The following is a 17,375-nucleotide window of genomic DNA, read 5'->3' on the forward strand; positions in this document are numbered from 1 at the left end:
AGCATCTGTCTCCTGCAGCAGCTACATGGCATCTCCCTGACTCCACCTTCTTTTCTCCTCTGTCTGCTTGGAATTCCTGCCTTGCTGGTAGGCAGCTTCTTTATTAACCAATAGAATAAAACATTCACCCGCATACAGAAGGGAATCCCACATCAAGGAAAGTTACAAGAAATGGCACCTAGACTTGCTTCAGGAAAAATGTATAAGCCTCCTTTTGGGTGCTCCTTTCTCCATGAGCTATGGAGGGTCCACCTTCATTGTGTTCTTCATAGTATGGTGTTGGTTCCCCCTGCACCACAGGTGAAACAAAACTGCCTATAACCCAGATCGGAAGCTCTCAGTGACTGGTGCCAGATTTCATGGCTGTCAAATATGAGATTAATTCTTCCTGTTACCTGCCTACCTTCCAAACCTCTTCCTCCCTTCCTGGTGTGTGCATACCCAGAGGAGGAAGTACTGCTTTCCTGGGATCAAACTGTCAACTCAGAAGCCAGTGTTCTTTGGTGCCCCTGCTTCATTGATTAAGGCCAAGGAAAGAAAAGAGACTCAATGTAGCATGAATAATAAAAACCCAGAGACAGATAGTGGGGTCCAAGCTGAAGAGCAGAAAAGCAAAGTGCCAGCCACTGCCTCTTACCTCTACCTCAGACCAAAGTCCTGCCTCCACAAATCCTCAGACTGGGACAAAACTGAAACCTGTCTCCTCCCATCTAATATCTTTTTCCAGTGCTGTGATTAAAGGTGTGTGCCACCACTGCCCAGCCTCTATGGCTAACTAGTGTGGTTGCTGGGATTAAAGGTGTGTGCCACCACTGCCTGGTCTGCATGGCTGACTAGTGTGGCTGCTTTGCACTCTGACCTTCAGGCCAGCTTTATTTATTAAAACACAAATAATATGACACTATAACTCAGGGTTATGAAGTTCAAGATAGGGATTTTGGTGAGGATTCTGGGGCATGTACCCACAGACAAACTGAGAAGCGGAGCCGTGGAAAGGACTGGGGGGTAGAAGTCAAACAGCTTTCCTTTGTGCTGATTCCAGCTTCCTTCGTGATGTTTAAAAATCAAGTCACAGAGCCGGGCGGTGGTGGCGCACGCCTTTAATCCCAGCACTCGGGAGGCAGAGGCAGGCGGATCTCTGTGAGATCGAGACCAGCCTGGTCTACAAGAGCTAGTTCCAGGACAGGCTCCAAAGCCACAGAGAAACCCTGTCTCGAAAAACCAAAAAAAAAAAAAAAAAAAAAAAAAAAAATCAAGTCACAGAAACCATCTGAGCCTCCCTTCCCAATCTCTAACACGAACTGTTAAACTAGGTAATATCAAAGGCCCTTCAGAGGCTCAATGCCCACCTGACACCTAAGATCTGTTACTTCCTGGCATTTTTAAAATGCTTGCCAGAGGATAGTTTGAGTCTGACACCATATTCTAAGTCCTATTTAACATATCCAACGAACTCAGGTGCCCTAAAAACAGTTTGTATTGTATCAGAACAATCTATATGCCTCTGGTTAGCATGTCTCCACAGGCCTGCAACTTCTCAGTAATTATACTCAGTTTTAGATTTAAAAATTCACTGCTGCTGGGAAGTGGTGGCACATGCCTTAAATCCCAGCACTAGGAGGCAGAGGCAGGTGGATCTCTGTGAGTTCAAGGCTTGGTCTACAGAGCTAGTTCCAGGACAGCCAGGGCTACACAGAAAAACCCTGTCTCAAAACAACAACAACAACAAACAAACTTAAATATTCACTGCTAAAAAAAAATAAAATAAAATAAAAATCCAGGTGTGGTGGCACATGCTTTTTTAATTTTTATTTATTCATCTATCTATATATCTATTTTTGAGAAAGGGATTCTGTCTGTAGCCCTAGAACTGACTCTGTAGACCAGACTGGCCTCAAACCCAGAGATTCACCTGTTTCTGCTCCCCCCACCTCCCAGTGTTAGAACTAAAGGTGTGCAACACCACCACTCACCACGTGACATATGTTTTTAAATCAGGCGGGTAGATCACTGTGAGTTTGAAGGCATCCTGTCTATATAGTCAGTTCCAGGCTAGCCTGAACTAAATAGTGAGATCCTGTCTCAAAACAAAAATCACTGCCAGCTCTGAAGAGATAGATCTGTGGTTAAGAGCAAGCATTGCTCTTGCAGAGGACCGGAGTCTGGTTCCCAGCACCTATGTACAGTGTCTTACAACTGTCTGCGTCTCAAGTTCCAGGAAGGGGTTTAACACCCTCGTCTGGCCTCTGTGGACACCTGGAGGCATGTACGTATACATACATGCATGTATATATACAGATAAACATGAAGTTTTGAATTTTAAAAAGTAATAATTTTTTTAAAACTCCTTCAAAGTAAACCGGGCGGTGGTGGCGCACACCTTTAATCCCAGCACTTGGGAGGCAGAGGCAGGCGGATCTCTGTGAGTTCGAGACCAGCCTGGTCTACAAGAGCTAGTTCCAGGACAGGCTCCAAAACCACAGAGAAACCCTGTCTCGAAAAAGCAAAAAAAAAAAAAAAAAAAAAAAAAACCTCCTTCAAAGTAACTAGAACAAAACCCTCCTTGTTTAGGCCTCTGAAGGAGATACAACGAGGGACAGCAAGGCTAAGTTTGCCTTGTCTTTCCCCATCCTTCCTTCTCCAGAGCTCTGTGTGCTAGGAAACAGATTGTGCAGAATTAGTCTGTGTTCGTGTGTCTTTAAAAAAAAAACAGTCGGCTGGCCTCCCGCCCACCTTGTCATGGTAACTTCTATGATTAACTCCTTATTTTGCCACAGTACCAAAAGCATCTGGTGGTAGGAGCAGTTTTAGGAATAATTTTGTTTTGTTTTATTTTTAATTAAATGTCTACCTTCAAAAACTTCTCGTTTCTTGGGTTCTTCTTGGGTCCAGAGTATATAAAATAGAATCTGCATGCTCCATCACCATGGCAACAGCAGTACTCCCCTTTGAACATTGCGTGTGTGTTTCAGAATACTTCATTTTACATGATCCCAGTTTATCTAGACAACATATCTGAGAGAACACATAAGAAAAACATTTTCTGCACTGACGTGAGAAGAGTGAAGTTACCTCATCATTAGCTGGTGATAAAAATAAAAAAAAATAACCTCAAATCTATGCTCTCTTACTTCTAGTTCCAGATTCCTTTTAAGTCCATATATAATTTCTCTCTCTGGAGGGCATTGGGGTGTTCCATGATAAGAAGTGTTCCAACTCTTACCTTTTAAAAATGTGTGTGTGTGTGTGTGATATGTATGCATGAATTCTTCATCTAGGTGTATGTATATCTGCCACCTGGATGCTTAGCATCCTCAGATCAGGTCCCCTGGAACTAGAGTTACAGACAGTTGTGAGTCACCATGGGAATCAAACCCGGTCTCTGCAAGAGCAAGTGCCCTCACCTGCTGAGTCACCTCTCCAGCCCCACATGGCAGTTTCTTTTTTTAAAAAAAAAAAATATTTATTTATTATGTATACAATATTCTGTCTGTGTGTATGTCTGCAGGCCAGAAGAGGACACCAGACCTCATTACAGATGATTGTGAGCCACCATGTGGTTGCCGGGAATTGAACTCAGGACCTTTGGAAGAGCAGGCAGTGCTCTAAACCACTGAGCTGTTTCTCCAGCCCCCACATGGCAGTTTCTGAGTGATGCTAAGCAGAGGTTACTTCATCTGAGATCACCCCCATTTTGTGTATTTTAATTAGTTTGAGACAGGAACTTGTATGTCCCCAGGTAGCCTCAAACTCACTGTATATCTGAGGATGCCCTGGAACTCCTTATCCTCCTGCCTCCATCTCCCAAGTGCTGGATTAGAAGTGTGTGGAAATCAAACCTAGGACTATTTACATGCTAGGCAAGCACTCTACCAACCGAGCAACATCACCAGCTCTCACCCCATTTTAAACGGTCTTACATTCACAATTCCCAGGATAATTTCTGTAAGTTTTAGCCTTTCCTTTAGCACAGAACATTGAAAAGAAATGACACCCTGCAGACAACTGGAGGCTCACTTAACAGTGATGCTCAAGTAGGGGTGGAAGAGGTTAGACACTCCTAAGAGACTTCCTTTTCCTTCGGAAGGTACCACCATCATTGTTCGTAGCATGGATTAAGCATTTATTTTTTTCAAAAACAGTGTGACTCATTTAATTTTCCTAAGCTTGCTTTCATTTGCCAGTGGGGCTTCAGAGGGGCTTTCTCTAAAAATCGGGGTGGAGAGTGGAAGTAGCTTCTTCAGGAGCACTACCCCAGCCCCAGCCCCAACACAGAGCACGTGGATAGAAGGCCCAAAAGTGCATCCTCACTCATGGCTCCCACCATTTTCTTCCTCTTAGGACTCCACACTTTGCTCACAGCTCATCTCAGTGCCATCCTCTCAGAGAGCCGCAGCACCGTGCAAGAGTCCATCCAGTCAGCTGTGGACCAGGTCTTAGAGCAATACCACCAGGCTGCCCAGGTAATAAATTACAACCTGGGAGTGCACAGGCTCCCTCGCTGCGCCCTCCATTCTGCCACCTTGGTGAGGTCTCAGTGCTGCAATTGGACAGGGACTTCAGCTTTCACTTAGGCCACGCAGCCAGTTTGTGCTGGAACAGCAACAAAACAACAGAATAGCATGGCTGCCAGACCTCTTTTTTTTTTTCTTCCAAGACAGGGTTTCTCTGTGTAGTCCTGGCTGTCTTAGAACTTGCTCTGGGGCTGGAGAGATGGCTCAGCGGTTAAGAGCATTGCCTGCTCTTCCAAAGGTCTTGAGTTCAATTCCCAGCAACCACATGGTGGCTCACAACCATCTGTAATGAGGTTTGGTGCCCTCTTCTGGCCTTCAGGCATACATGCAGAAAGAATATTGTATACATAATAAATTAAATAAATAAATAAAAAATAAATAAATAAAATAAAAACTTGCTCTGTAGACTGGGCTGGCCTCAAAGTCAGAGGTCTGCCTCCCAAGCGCTAGGATTATCAGCATACACCACCATGGTCCAGCCATACCTCTTCCTATCTGTGCATCTTCTCTGGAGCTGATATTTCAATAAACCTTACTTTTCCCTCATTTTCCCTGTTCTTTCATAATGTCACACTTGCTTCTGCCCAGACCGAATTCTTCCAGTCTGTGTGCTTTTGGTAATACATTTCCAACTTCCTTGTAGAAAAAAACTGTCAACTGAAGAGCAAAGCTTAAAACTAAAAACAACAAAACAACCAACATTAGAGCTGGGTCTGGTCATTTCCTTATGTGACCACAGCACTTGGAAGGTTGAGGCAGGATGACTGAAGTGCAAGGCCAGCCTGAGTTATAGAATGAGTTATGGACAGCCTAGGCTATAGTATGAGACCCTGCCACAGAGCTGGGGGCCGAGAAACGCTCAGCTGTCAAAGCACTTGCCACACAACCTGACCAACTGGATTTAATTGCAGAGACTCATATAAAGGTGGCGTGAGAGAACCAACTCGGCGACCCCCATGCATGCACTGTGACGTGTGCAGACCCACACATCATGCACTCAAACAATAATGCATTTAAAACAAAAAATTAAATATTTGTTTTATTTTGTTTGCTTTTTAAAAAAGATTTGTTTTTAGAGCTGGAGAGATGGCTCGGCAGTTAAGAGCATGGCTGCTCTTCCAGAGGACCTAGTTTCATTCCCAGCACCCACAAGGCAGCAACAACTGTCTCTGTAACTCCAGTTCCAGGGCATCTGTTGCCCTCTTCTGCCCTCTACTGGCAACAGGCACACACGATACACAAATCTTCTGGCAGAAACACTCAAACACATAAAATAAATAAAAGCTGGGTGTGCAGGCAAACACCTTTAATCCCAGGTCTCAGGAAGTGGAGACAAGTGAATCTCGGAAGTCAAGGCCAGTCTGGTACATAAAGTGAGTTCCTAGCCAGTGAGGCCCTGTCATAGTACATAGAAACAAACATACAAACAATAAAATATTTTTATTATGTGCTTGTGTGTGTGGATAGAGGGCACTGAAGCTAGGTGGCTGTGAGCTGTCTGACATGGGTGCTGGGAACCAAGCCTCTGCAATAGCAGTATTTGCTCATAACTGCTGAGCCATGTCTCTAGTACCAAATATGTTTTACTGTTCTGTTTGTTTGGGAAACAAGGACTGATACAGCCTAGGCTAACTCAAACTCTTACTGGAAAGTGACCTTGACCTTCTTTCTGCTCCTTCTGCCTCCACTTCCTGGTCAGGGATTACAGGTATGTGCTTCCAGACCTGTTTTATTAAAATACCTGGTTTATTCTGTGCTGGTTCAGGGTCTCGTACATGCTTGGCCAGCATTCCATCAACTGAGCCACATTCCCATCCCTACCCAGTGTCTTATTGTCTTTTCTTAGTATGTTACATCATTATGCCATCTCTGGAAGAAGAGAATACTTTAAGGAAACAGCATCATCATCTTATTGAGAGTTGTTGGTGGAACTGCTGCTGTTCTGCCTTGCCTGGAGCCTTTCCCCTTTGGCATTCTAGAGCCAGTGCTTTGGGACTAATATGGTTTCCTCCTTACTCCAGGCTCATCAGAGACTGCAGGGCTCCCTCTCTGTGGCTGTGAATGCCATCACGAGTGTGCTGACTGGAAGCACCTGCAGCAGCTTCAGGAACACATGCCTCCAGGCTCTTGAGGTTAGCAGATGGGGGTGGAGTCACAGACCACGCTGTGTGACACTCTGCAGCATGCCTACAACCCATACAGTGCTGGGAGAAACACCTTTATGTTAGTCTACTTAGTGCCAGCTTTGAGTGTTTTCAGAAGTATTTGTTGGGGTTGGAGAGATGGCTCAGCAGTTAGGAGCTGCTCTCCCACCGGGCAGTGGCGGTGCACACCTTTGATTCCAGCACTCAGGAGGCAGAGGAGGGCGGGTCTGAGGCCAGTGATCCAGGACAGCCAGGCTATTTGCCTTGAAAAACCAAAATAAAAAAAGAACTGCTCTCCCAGAAGACCTGGGTTCAATGCCCAGCTCCCATATGGTAGCTCATCACTATCTGTAATTCCAGTTTCCGGGCATCTGACACCCTCTTCTGGCTCGAGGCCCCAGGCATGCACTTGGTGCGCATACATGCAGCACACCTTTAGTCCTAGCATTTGGGAGGCAGAGGCAGGCAGATCTGAGTTCAAGTGGTCTAGAGAACCAGTTCTAGGACAGCAAAGGCTACACAGAGAAACCCTGTCTCAAAGAATAATTGTTGAAGAATAGCAGTATATATACCATTTTTATAAATGAGAAAAGCTATTTAAGAGTTATGCTTCTTTTATATCACACAACTTGCTCAGAGAGCTAGAATTAGATCCTTGATTCCCAGCTCCTTGTTGAAGATGACATCATGACCTCATGGTGACACAATACACTGGAAACAACTAGGCAGACACAGTGCCATGTATGTGAACAGAACAGGGTGCAATGTAATTTGACATCAGAGCTTGGGGGTCAGTCAATTCTTGACTTGTTACTTGCTATGTGGAGTTGAGCCTATATATAACTTCTCTGAAACTTGTTTAAAAGTTTGGGGAAAATAAGAGCCCCTCATGGGCTAGGGGCTAAATGCACGCTATAATCTGAATGTTTATATCATACATGCTGGTCTTAAGCTACCACACCTAAATCAAAATACATTTTTTGGGGGGGTCACCGTTTCTCTGTGTAGTCCTGCCTGTCCTGGAACTCATTCTGTAGATCAGGCTGGCCTCAAACTCACAGAGACGTTCCTCCTCTGCCTCTCTGATTACTGGGATTAAAGGCGTGTGCCACTACTACTTGGCAGCTCAAGTTTTTGGAACTGTCAAGATATCTCAGGTAAAAGCGCTTGCTTTCAAACTTGATCATAACTGAGTTTGATCCCTGGAGCCCACATAGTTGAAGAAAATCACTCTTGGATGTCACTACATTATTTTGTTTGTGTGTTAACAAGAAGCTTGCCTGAAGATCAGTGCAGAGCTAAACCACTAGGGGCCAGGCGGTGGTGGCCACACCTTTAATCCCAGTACGTGGGAGTCCCATGCCTCTATTCCCAGCACTACGGAGGTGGAGGCAGGAAGGCTGGATGGAGAGAGGAATATAAGGCAGGAAGAGACAAGAGCAGTGCAGTCTGGAGACTTAGTCTGAAGCAGTCAGAGGACACAGTCTGAGGACAGGATTGCCCTTTTGGTCTGAGGATTCAGTAGAGATAAAAGGTCTCCCTAGTGGCCGACTGCTCTGCTTTCACCCCCTAATATTTGACCCCAGGTTTTTTTATAAGAACAATTAGAACTTGTGCTACACTTGGAAGTTGTCGTCTGACCTCCACATGTGCACTCTGGTTGTACATGTACATGCGTGCACTTGTACATGTACGCGTGCACACACACAAAGCAAATGGTTTTCTTTTTTTTTTTTTTTTTTTTTTGGTTTTTCGAGACAGGGTTTCTCTGTGGTTTTGGAGCAAATGGTTTTCTTTTTGAAACAGGGTTTTTCTATGTAAAAAGTCCTGGTGTCTTGGAACTTCCGATGTAGACCAGGATGGCCTTGAAATCACAGAGATCCTCCTGATTCTCCCTCCCAAGTACTGGGATCAAAGCTCTTGAGGCTGTGCTCTTCAGCTGGCGGTTTTGTTCTCTGAGAGGGGTCACATGACTGGGATTGTAACAGGGCCCCTTGACCTTAGCACAACTGACTCCATGGCAGAAGTACCATTCAGGCTGTAAAACTCAGCACATAGACAGCGCCACATGCCAAAACTAAAACAAAGACTTAACCAAAGTCTCATCTATTGTGTGCCGTCTAGTGTTTGGTCAGGATAACGGTGTGCCGGCTAGTGTTTAGTCAACTTAACAGAAGGCAGAGTCATCAGAGAGGAGGGAACCTCAACTGAGAAAATGACCAGCTCCGTAGGCAAGCCTGAGGGGCATTTTCCTGACTAATGATTGCTGTGGTAAGAACGGTGCTATCCTTGGACAGGTGATCCTGGGGTACAGAAGAAAGTGGGCTAAGCAAGCCATGGAAAGCAAGTGTTCCTCCATGGCTTCTGCTTTAGTTTCTGCCTTGAGTTCCTACCAAGATAAAATAGACTATTTCTTCCCCAAGTTGCTTTAGCCATGGTGTTTTGACACAGAGCCATGAATGTGTGTGTGCATGCCAGTACTCAGATCAGTTCTTGATCTGCCTGGGAACCAACAGTTCCACCTACAATTAAGAGGGTCTTCCCACATCAGTTAACATAATCAGAGCAATCATTAGCCTGTCCAGAGGCCTTCCGTCCAGGTGATTCTAAATGTGGTCAAGGTGACAATTAACATTAGCCATCATCGCTGCACACCCTGATCTCAGATAACCAAAACTGTGAGAAAGAAATGTGGAGTGCTCATAAGCCTTAGTCTGTGAAAATTCATAGTAGTGGCTGAAGAAACTGAGACTCAAAATACTTTATGCAAAATGGACTCTCAGTGTTAGTCACCTTTCTTCCTCTGGGATTGCCAGCAGATCACAGATTCCCTAGCTGTTGCTGCTGCTTCCCCTCCAGACAGTCTTTGGCTGCTTGGGAATGCTGTGTAGATGAGGCTGGTATTGAACTCACGGAGCTCCACCTACCTCTGCTTCCCAGGTCTGGCTGTTTCTTTATTTTTATGTGCTCTTTTTTTCTTAGAAGATAATATAACACATAGACAAACTTTAGTACTAATTTCTATCACTATAATTTTAACTTTTGTACATCTCATATCGTATAGTAAAAACCAAGGAACTATATTTTTATATATATATATATATAATGGCATTTCATCAATTTCAACAGGGTTAGAATTTGCTTTAGTCAATAAATAGTGTACTTTGTTACTTAATCTAATCACCCAGTCTTCTAAGTTGGTAAGTTTTATTCTGTATATAGTGTCTCAGTTAACACTCTGTGGTATCTTGTTTTATCAAAAATTATTTCGTAGAATAAAGTGCTTTGAACTATTGGCACAAAGAATGATGTCTTTATAAGCAAGTGCCTTTAAGTCATGACAAACTACATCTTTGGGCATGTAGTTGATGGGGTAAAAAGAAGTGGCCCTGGCTTTTGTCCTACCTGATCTTGAATGGGTCACTTCTTTTTGAATTTCAGTTTCTTGTGTATAAAATTAATGTGTTGGGGGCCAGAGAAATGGCTCAGCTGTTATAAGAGAACTTGCTGTCTTTCCAGAGGACCCAAGTTTAGTTCTAAGTACCCACATCAGGTGGCTCACAACAGCCCCAGGGGATATGACGCCTCTTCTAGCCTCTGCAGGATCCTATGCACACATGGCTTACAAACATACAAGCACACACATAAAGTAAATCTTTTTTTAAATTAATGCATGGTTTCAGGCGATTTCTCGTGTTCTTTCACTCTGATACCCCACAGTCCAGCACTGAAGCGCAAAGGCTGACCCGTATGCCCAAGATACAGACTGCATTCTCTGGCTCTTTTCTCTAGAAGGCCTATCTGAGGAAGACTTCCTACCTCTTCCTTAGTCTCGCTGAGGAATCCCACTGCATCAGTGGGAATCACTGCTTTCTCGTTCATCTTAGGGAAGAGAATCTTTTACAACCCAAACATGAGACAGAGGGATTTCAGGGATATCTATCTGCTGCAGACAAAAACCTTGGTTGAAGATATTGCTTAGGTGGGAAGACATATGGGAGACACATACCGAGCACCCGTAGAGACAAAAACCGTAAATACAGCAGAGAAGGTTGTATCTTGTCTTCCTCAGGCTCTGCAGCTTCCCCTCTGGTTCCAGTGGTGAATTCAGCCTTCTCTTTCTCGTGGATTTCAGGCAGCTGACACACAGGAATTTGGGACCAAACTGCACAGATTATTTTATGATACCACCCAGCACCGACTTCTGCACCACTGCTCATGTGACACAGAACAGGTAAATGTGACGATAATAGTATTTTAGTGGAAATCTCCCATTCTTCAGGTCGTACGGCTGGCCTTTCAGCAAAGATGCCCTGGCCCAAGAAACGTCACAGAACCAAGTGCTTTGTAGAAGCCGAGAGCATGGCTGGACACTGGGTTCCATTTCTACCACTGGGTCATTGTTGGCATCGTTAGAGATATGATTTAACCTTGCCAAGCTTTGGTTTTGATGCCAGTAAAATAATAATAATGCATGCCTAAAATTACTGTTGTGAGGCTTGTGTCTCATAAAAATCTACTGTTAGCAGTTCACCCTTCTGGATGCTGGAGGCCCAGAGCTCTCAGTGGGGTTTCTACTCCAGCACGTTTGGTGGCCGTGTCCTCTCACAGGGGGAGATCTTGCCTAGAAAATTCTGTGTGCCTTCAGATTCCAGGAGTAGCTGGGAGTAAATTGTTCAACTAAAGCCCACCTTTCTGGTTCGCCTACCCTTCCTCCCTCCCTCCTCCCCTCCCTCCCTCCTTCCCTCCCCCTACCCTTTTAGTTCTTCAGAACAGGTCTCTCTTTGTAGCCCTGGCTGTCCTGGAACTCCCTTTGTAGGATCAGACTAGACTTGAACTCAGAGATCTGCCTGCCTCTGCCTCCTGGGATTAAAGGTGTGTGCCATCACACCAGTCTCTGGTTCTCTTGACATTAAAAAAAAACTAAAGTATAAATTAAATAAGCAAAGGACTAATGATTAAATCATTACACTATGGCTTCTGGGAAAGAGGAAGGGAAGGAGGGAAGGAGGGAGGGATTGGTGTCAAGATGGCTACTTAATGTCAGGCAATAAATAGAATGGTCATTCCTGAGAAATGAAAACAAAATAAAAATGTTTTTGAGAACAGGGTCTTAATACATAGCCTTGGCTGTCCTTGAACTCTATGTAGCTCAGCCTGACTGTAAATTCATAGAGACCTGTCTGACTTGCTTCTTGAGTGCTGAGATTAAAGTTGTGTACCACCAGATCCCAGCACTCAGAAGCATCTCCAACCCCCACACGGTATCTCATCATTCATTTCCTAGAGTGACTTTAGCAGACTTTCAGAAGAGAGGACCTTCAGCACGCCCTCCGCACCCATTCTCCCTTTGTCTCTGGTCGACCTGATTGGATAAGGAATCTAGGTCCTCAGGCACAGAATGATCTTCAGAGTTCTTGGATTTGCCCTTCTCTTCAGTGGGGCTGGCAGCCCACGCCACTGCGCCTGTCACAACTTCCGTCATACTTGTCTGCAGCCCTCAGCTGGCTCACTGTGAAACCTCCCTGCTTTCCACTGGGCTGGAGAGCTGATGACTGCACCTCAACAAGTAAAGCTCACAACTGCTATATTAGCTCCCTAGAGATGCTCTAAGACATTACCAGAAACACACAACTTAAAACATTATTTATGCCAGGCAGTGGTGGTGCACGCCTTTAATCCCAGCACCCAGAAGCAGAGTCACACGAATCTCAGTGAGTTCGAGACCAGCCTGGTCTACAGAGCGAGTTCCAAGACAGGCTCCAAAGCTACAGAGAAACTGTCTCCAAAAACCAAAACAAAGCGATAGATAGATAGATAGATAGATAGATAGATAGATAGATAGATAGATAGATAGACAGACAGACAGACAGACAGACAGACCATCATTTATCTTGTCAGTTTTGGAAGCCAGGCACCTAAAATCAAGGTGTGAGCAGATCTGTGCCTCCTTCAGAGGCCCTGGGAGAGTCCATCCTGTCTCTCTGGCTCCCTAATTTGTGGTTTACATAACTCCAGCTTTTGCCCCAGCCACCTTCACCTAGCCTTTTCCTACCTGTTTCTCAGCTTTAGGAGGGCTTGCCCTGAATCCAGCATGATTGTATCTGCCACAACCCTTTTTCCAAATCTCACACTCAGAGGCGCTTGGTGTTAGGGCACGGATATGTGGGGAAGGGGCACCGTCCAGTGTAGCACAGACCAGGAGAACAGCATGAGCCATCGCTAGGACCCGGGAAGACCCCTCAGATCTAGAGTGCCTGTTTCTGGAGATCTTTTGGTGGACCTCTGACATCCCAGTGAGATCTGAAAGAATCTATCTGACCTCTTTACCTTGTTTGGTTCTAGCCTCAGGGCCATCCATAGCCCACTTAACTTGGCAGATGGCTGGTGAACCCAAGGATCTCGGAAGAAAGGAGCATTTACAGAACATAGTCTGTATTTCCACCGCAGTCTCCACAGAGATGTTCTGAGCTAGGTCATTGTTGTCCATCTTACAAGGTAATTGTAAAACTTAAAACTTGCTAGTTACAGGGCTTCACAGCCTGATCACAGTGTACCTTTGTAGGAGTGAGTGACAAGCCCAGGGAAGAAGAGGCACATCCACCCTTTGTCATTACTTCTTCCCTCTAGAACCAGCCACTGTGATAACTCATTGGTGGTGCAATAGCGGCACCCAGTGGCCTCAGGCACAAACTACATGATCAAGGTCCTAGGTCAAATTCTTTTACTTGTGGGCCTAATCACTTTGTTTCCATGGCAACTAGCCAACTCACCTAATATAGAATCAACCCATCTATAGTTTAAGGAGAAATGGGCAGTTCTCTAAGGAAAGGTTTGGTTTCCTAGGGTGCAGACTAGAACTGAATGTTCTAATATTGAATCCAAGGAGCTATATTTTTGAGGATCAGGCTGCCTCTGGAAGCCCAGATATTGATGGGTATGCAACCTGCCTTAGGTGGGTCATCCCTCAGCAAAACCAGTTTGTAAAAGAAGACAGACATGTCTGTTACACAAGACTTCCCCGGCTAGAGTAAACTGAAACGGCACTGTTTCTTGGGGGCTAGCTTTGTCCTTCGTGTGTTCCTGGGAATGCAATTACACAAGTTGGAACTTGTATTAATAAGCAATGTAGACCAGGTAAGACGGCACACACCTTTTTAGGATGTGTGCCTCTGAGGATTTTGGTCTATTGGGAAAGACTGTGGAACCAGCAACAGAAATACTGATCAGTGACTGTAACTGCATAGCTCTGTAACATAGCCAGGTATGGAAGTGTACACCTTTACCCCAGCACTTGCGAGACAGAGCCCAGCCTGGCCTACACAGTAAGTTCCACTACAGCCAAAGCTACGTAGTGAGACTGTCTTGGGGGGGAGGGGGGAGCAGTGTGTTATAGAGTGTATTTTACTGTGATGTAATTCTTATGTAGGACTTACCTTTTTTGTTGTCTTTCATAACAGGGTTTCCCTGTGTAGCCATGGCTGTCCTGGAACCTGCTCTGTAGACCAGGCTGACCTCATACTCAGAGATCTGTAAGCGCGGGCTGCTTGTTCTTCCCGGCCACCCAGACCCAAAATAATCACACAGAAACTGTATTAATTAAAACACTGTTTGGCCAATCATTTAGGTATATTGCTAGCTAGCCCTTATATCTTAAATTAACCCATTTCTATTATTTTATATTTTACCATGAAGCTTGTGGTTTACTGGTACCAGCGTGCAGGAATCTTTCTCCTCCTTCAACTACAGGCGTCTCTACAACTCCGCCAACTCTCTCCCTTCATCTCTGCTCAGATTTTCCGCCTGGCTTTACTCTGTTAAGCCATTGTCCGAAAGCAGCTTTTTTTTATTAACCGCTGGCAATAAAACAGCATACAGAGGGGAATCCCACATCAAAGATCTGCCTGTGTCTGCCTCCTGAGGGCTGGGAGTAAAGGTGTGAACTGCCATGCCCGGCTGATTTGTCATTTTAAAATGTGCAACTCTAAAGGTGCTAAGGATCTCTGTGCCCCCCTTCCAAACTCCACTGCACTGAAAACCAGCCCTGCACCCACTGAGCTCAGCCCACTCTCTCCTACTCCTGTTTAACTTCCCACTCCCGATGGTGTTCTTTGGAGCAGAAATCACAGATGAGGGCTTGGTTGTTGCTTCTGAGGCAGACTCTTGTGTATCTGAGACCTTTATCTTTATATGGCCTTTATCTTCCTATGTAGCTGATGGTCTTGAACTCATACTCATTTGCCTTCATCTCCTGCATGCTGGGATTACATGTATGTGCTACTATGCCATTTTATGTAGTGCTAGGGGTTGTACCCGGAGCTTTCATGCACTTTTGAGCTATGCAAGTACTCATTTTTCATCTTTTTAAAGATTTCTTTTGCCGGGCGGTGGTGGCGCACGCCTTTAATCCCAGCACTTGGGAGGCAGAGGCAGGCGGATCTCTGTGAGTTCGAGACCAGCCTGGTCTACAAGAGCTAGTTCCAGGACAGGCTCCAAAACCACAGAGAAACCCTGTCTCGAAATCAAAAAAAAAAAAAAAAAAGATTTCTTTTTAATTTTTATATTTAATAATTTACATATGCATACAGATGATCAGAGAGACAGGCGATCAAATATTCAAGGTCAGCCCTGGGATATATGAGACCCTGTTCCTCACCCCCCCCCCCAATTATTTATTTTAAAACAGACATGGCCAGGCATTGTGATGTACGCCTTTCATCCTAGCACTCAAGGGGCAAAGGCAGGATGATCTCTGTGAGTTCAAGCCTACCTGGTCTACATATTAAGTTCCAGACAGTCAGGACTCCATAAAGAGGGGCTGGAGAAATGGCTGTGTTTAAGAGGGACCATGCTCTTGCAACAGACCAGAATCACGTCAGGCAGCTCACAAACATGTAATTCCAATTCCAGGGGACCTGACGCCCTCTCCTGGCCTCCACACGTAATTCACATAGGTCCTCACAAATAGACTGAGTAGGGAGATGGACACATGCACATAAAATGATGAGCAGTGCCATACTCCACTGTCAGCATCCCAAGTCCAGGGAAGAACAGACTTGCTGGGAAGGCTAGAGCGTGAGTTGCACAGAAGGAGGATGCTTTGAAAGTTGGAGGTCAAGTAGAGACTGATGAACTAGGAGGAAGAGAGTTCCAGGTGAAGAACGCCCTATAAATCAATCAAGCCACCAGGCACACGGCTCACTATGGCTCAGTCAGACTTCTGCAGACTCACTTGGAATTTCTAATTGTTACAGCACTCGGCTCCAGAGAAAAAGCATTCCACCCAGAGCACCGAAGACTGGCATGGGACTATCGGCCAGCAGTCCCATGTGGGTAAGCCGCCTGGGCTGAAAGCAGATAAGTAAAAGCCGTGGCTGGGAGCGGTTCAACTACACCACTACAGTTAGGCTATGCTGCCCCCTGCTGGGATTGGTTGGCTGCCACAGCGATTGTGGGGCTACCTGAGAGGACTGGAAATCTATACAATGTACTTATTGTGTGCATGTTAGCTTTTCTAAAGAAAGTGCATTTGTTGGCCGAGATCCCCAGGGACCTGCTCAGGAGGGATGTCACGGCATTTGCATCTGAGGGGCAGAGTTCTTGCTTGCCTGTTTGTCAAGACCCTGAGCTTGATTCCCTTCCCCTCCACAAATGAACCCGTTACTGATAAGCAGAAAATAGTTCTCAACCTTCTTAATGCTGCAATGCAACCCCCAACCATAAAATTATTTTCATTGCTACTTCATAACTGTAGTTTTGCTACTGTTATGAATCGTAATATCTGATTTGCAACCCCTGTGACAGGGTTGTTCAATGCAAAGGGGTCGCCACCCACAGGTTAAAGCATGCTGACTCGTGTCTGTGACCCCAGTGCTTGGGACATTGAAGCAGGGCGATCAGTTTAAGGCCAGCCTTAGTTACGTGGCAGCCTGTTTAAATATCAATAACAAAAGGCTGCAACTGTAGCAGCTGCCTAGTACAACACCAGAGAGACTGAGTTGCTTTCTGCCCGAAGCAGTCGGAGCTTGGAATTCATACTACACAATCGCGGGGGTTGGGGGGTGTTACTAATGCCCTCTGTCAAAGTCCAGCTAAGACGGGTGGGGGGAGGTAGTTACGGAAGGCAGGAGTTGAAAGATTTCATCTGGAAGGATGGAGTGGGAGAGCTAATTTAGAACTATGCCCACGCCCAGCTCCCCTGCCTCAAGACTCTGCAGCACTAGCACAAGGCTGCGAGAGCAGGACTTGAAATGGACTTTTCTTCTCCTAGAGAGCAGCGGGCAAGCAGAAAACAAGAAGCTCAAGAGAAGCCCCGGCCTGGACAGGGAAGAATCGCAAGCTCTGTGCTCCGCCAGGGATCCGAGCCCTCCAGAGTGCACCACACGCCACCACGAGCCCACTGTGGCCTCCCCCAATGCCAGAGGATCGCCAGCCCGAGCGGTCCAAAGCAGGGCCCCGGCGCCAGATGCAGCGAGCCCTGCGGGCGGCCTGGAGGTACCGCGGCGAGGCAGGACGGGTGCCAGCCTGGGCTGCTGCCGCTGGGTCCTCACCACTGTGTCCGCTGCTCCCGCAGGACTTGTGGCTGCAAGAGGTTTCCAATCTGTCCGAGTGGCTGAGTCCGGGACGCAGGTTCTAAACGTCCGCTACAGAGGATCCCAGCGGGCCAACGCGCCCGGGACACGTGTGCCGTGCCTTCTAGAGTTCAATAAAGCTGCTC

At 45.9% G+C, this 17,375-nt stretch overlaps 1 protein-coding gene across 1 annotated transcript in view; it reads left to right on the plus strand.

The window, feature by feature from the left end:
- Top6bl (TOP6B like initiator of meiotic double strand breaks) overlaps nucleotides 1–17,358 on the plus strand; it is a 108,565-nt gene extending 91,207 nt beyond the window's left edge. The window contains 6 exon segments of the mRNA XM_057778701.1: nucleotides 4,342–4,463; nucleotides 6,536–6,646; nucleotides 10,794–10,892; nucleotides 15,913–16,019; nucleotides 16,867–17,162; nucleotides 17,165–17,358. Of these exon segments, the coding sequence (XP_057634684.1) occupies nucleotides 4,342–4,463; nucleotides 6,536–6,646; nucleotides 10,794–10,892; nucleotides 15,913–16,019; nucleotides 16,867–17,162; nucleotides 17,165–17,274 (845 nt within the window). The 3' untranslated portion in view covers nucleotides 17,275–17,358.
- The last annotated feature ends 17 nt before the right edge of the window (nucleotides 17,359–17,375 follow it).

Source organism: Chionomys nivalis, chromosome 8, assembly GCF_950005125.1.
Source record: "Chionomys nivalis chromosome 8, mChiNiv1.1, whole genome shotgun sequence".
Classification (NCBI taxonomy): Eukaryota; Metazoa; Chordata; class Mammalia; order Rodentia; family Cricetidae; genus Chionomys; species Chionomys nivalis.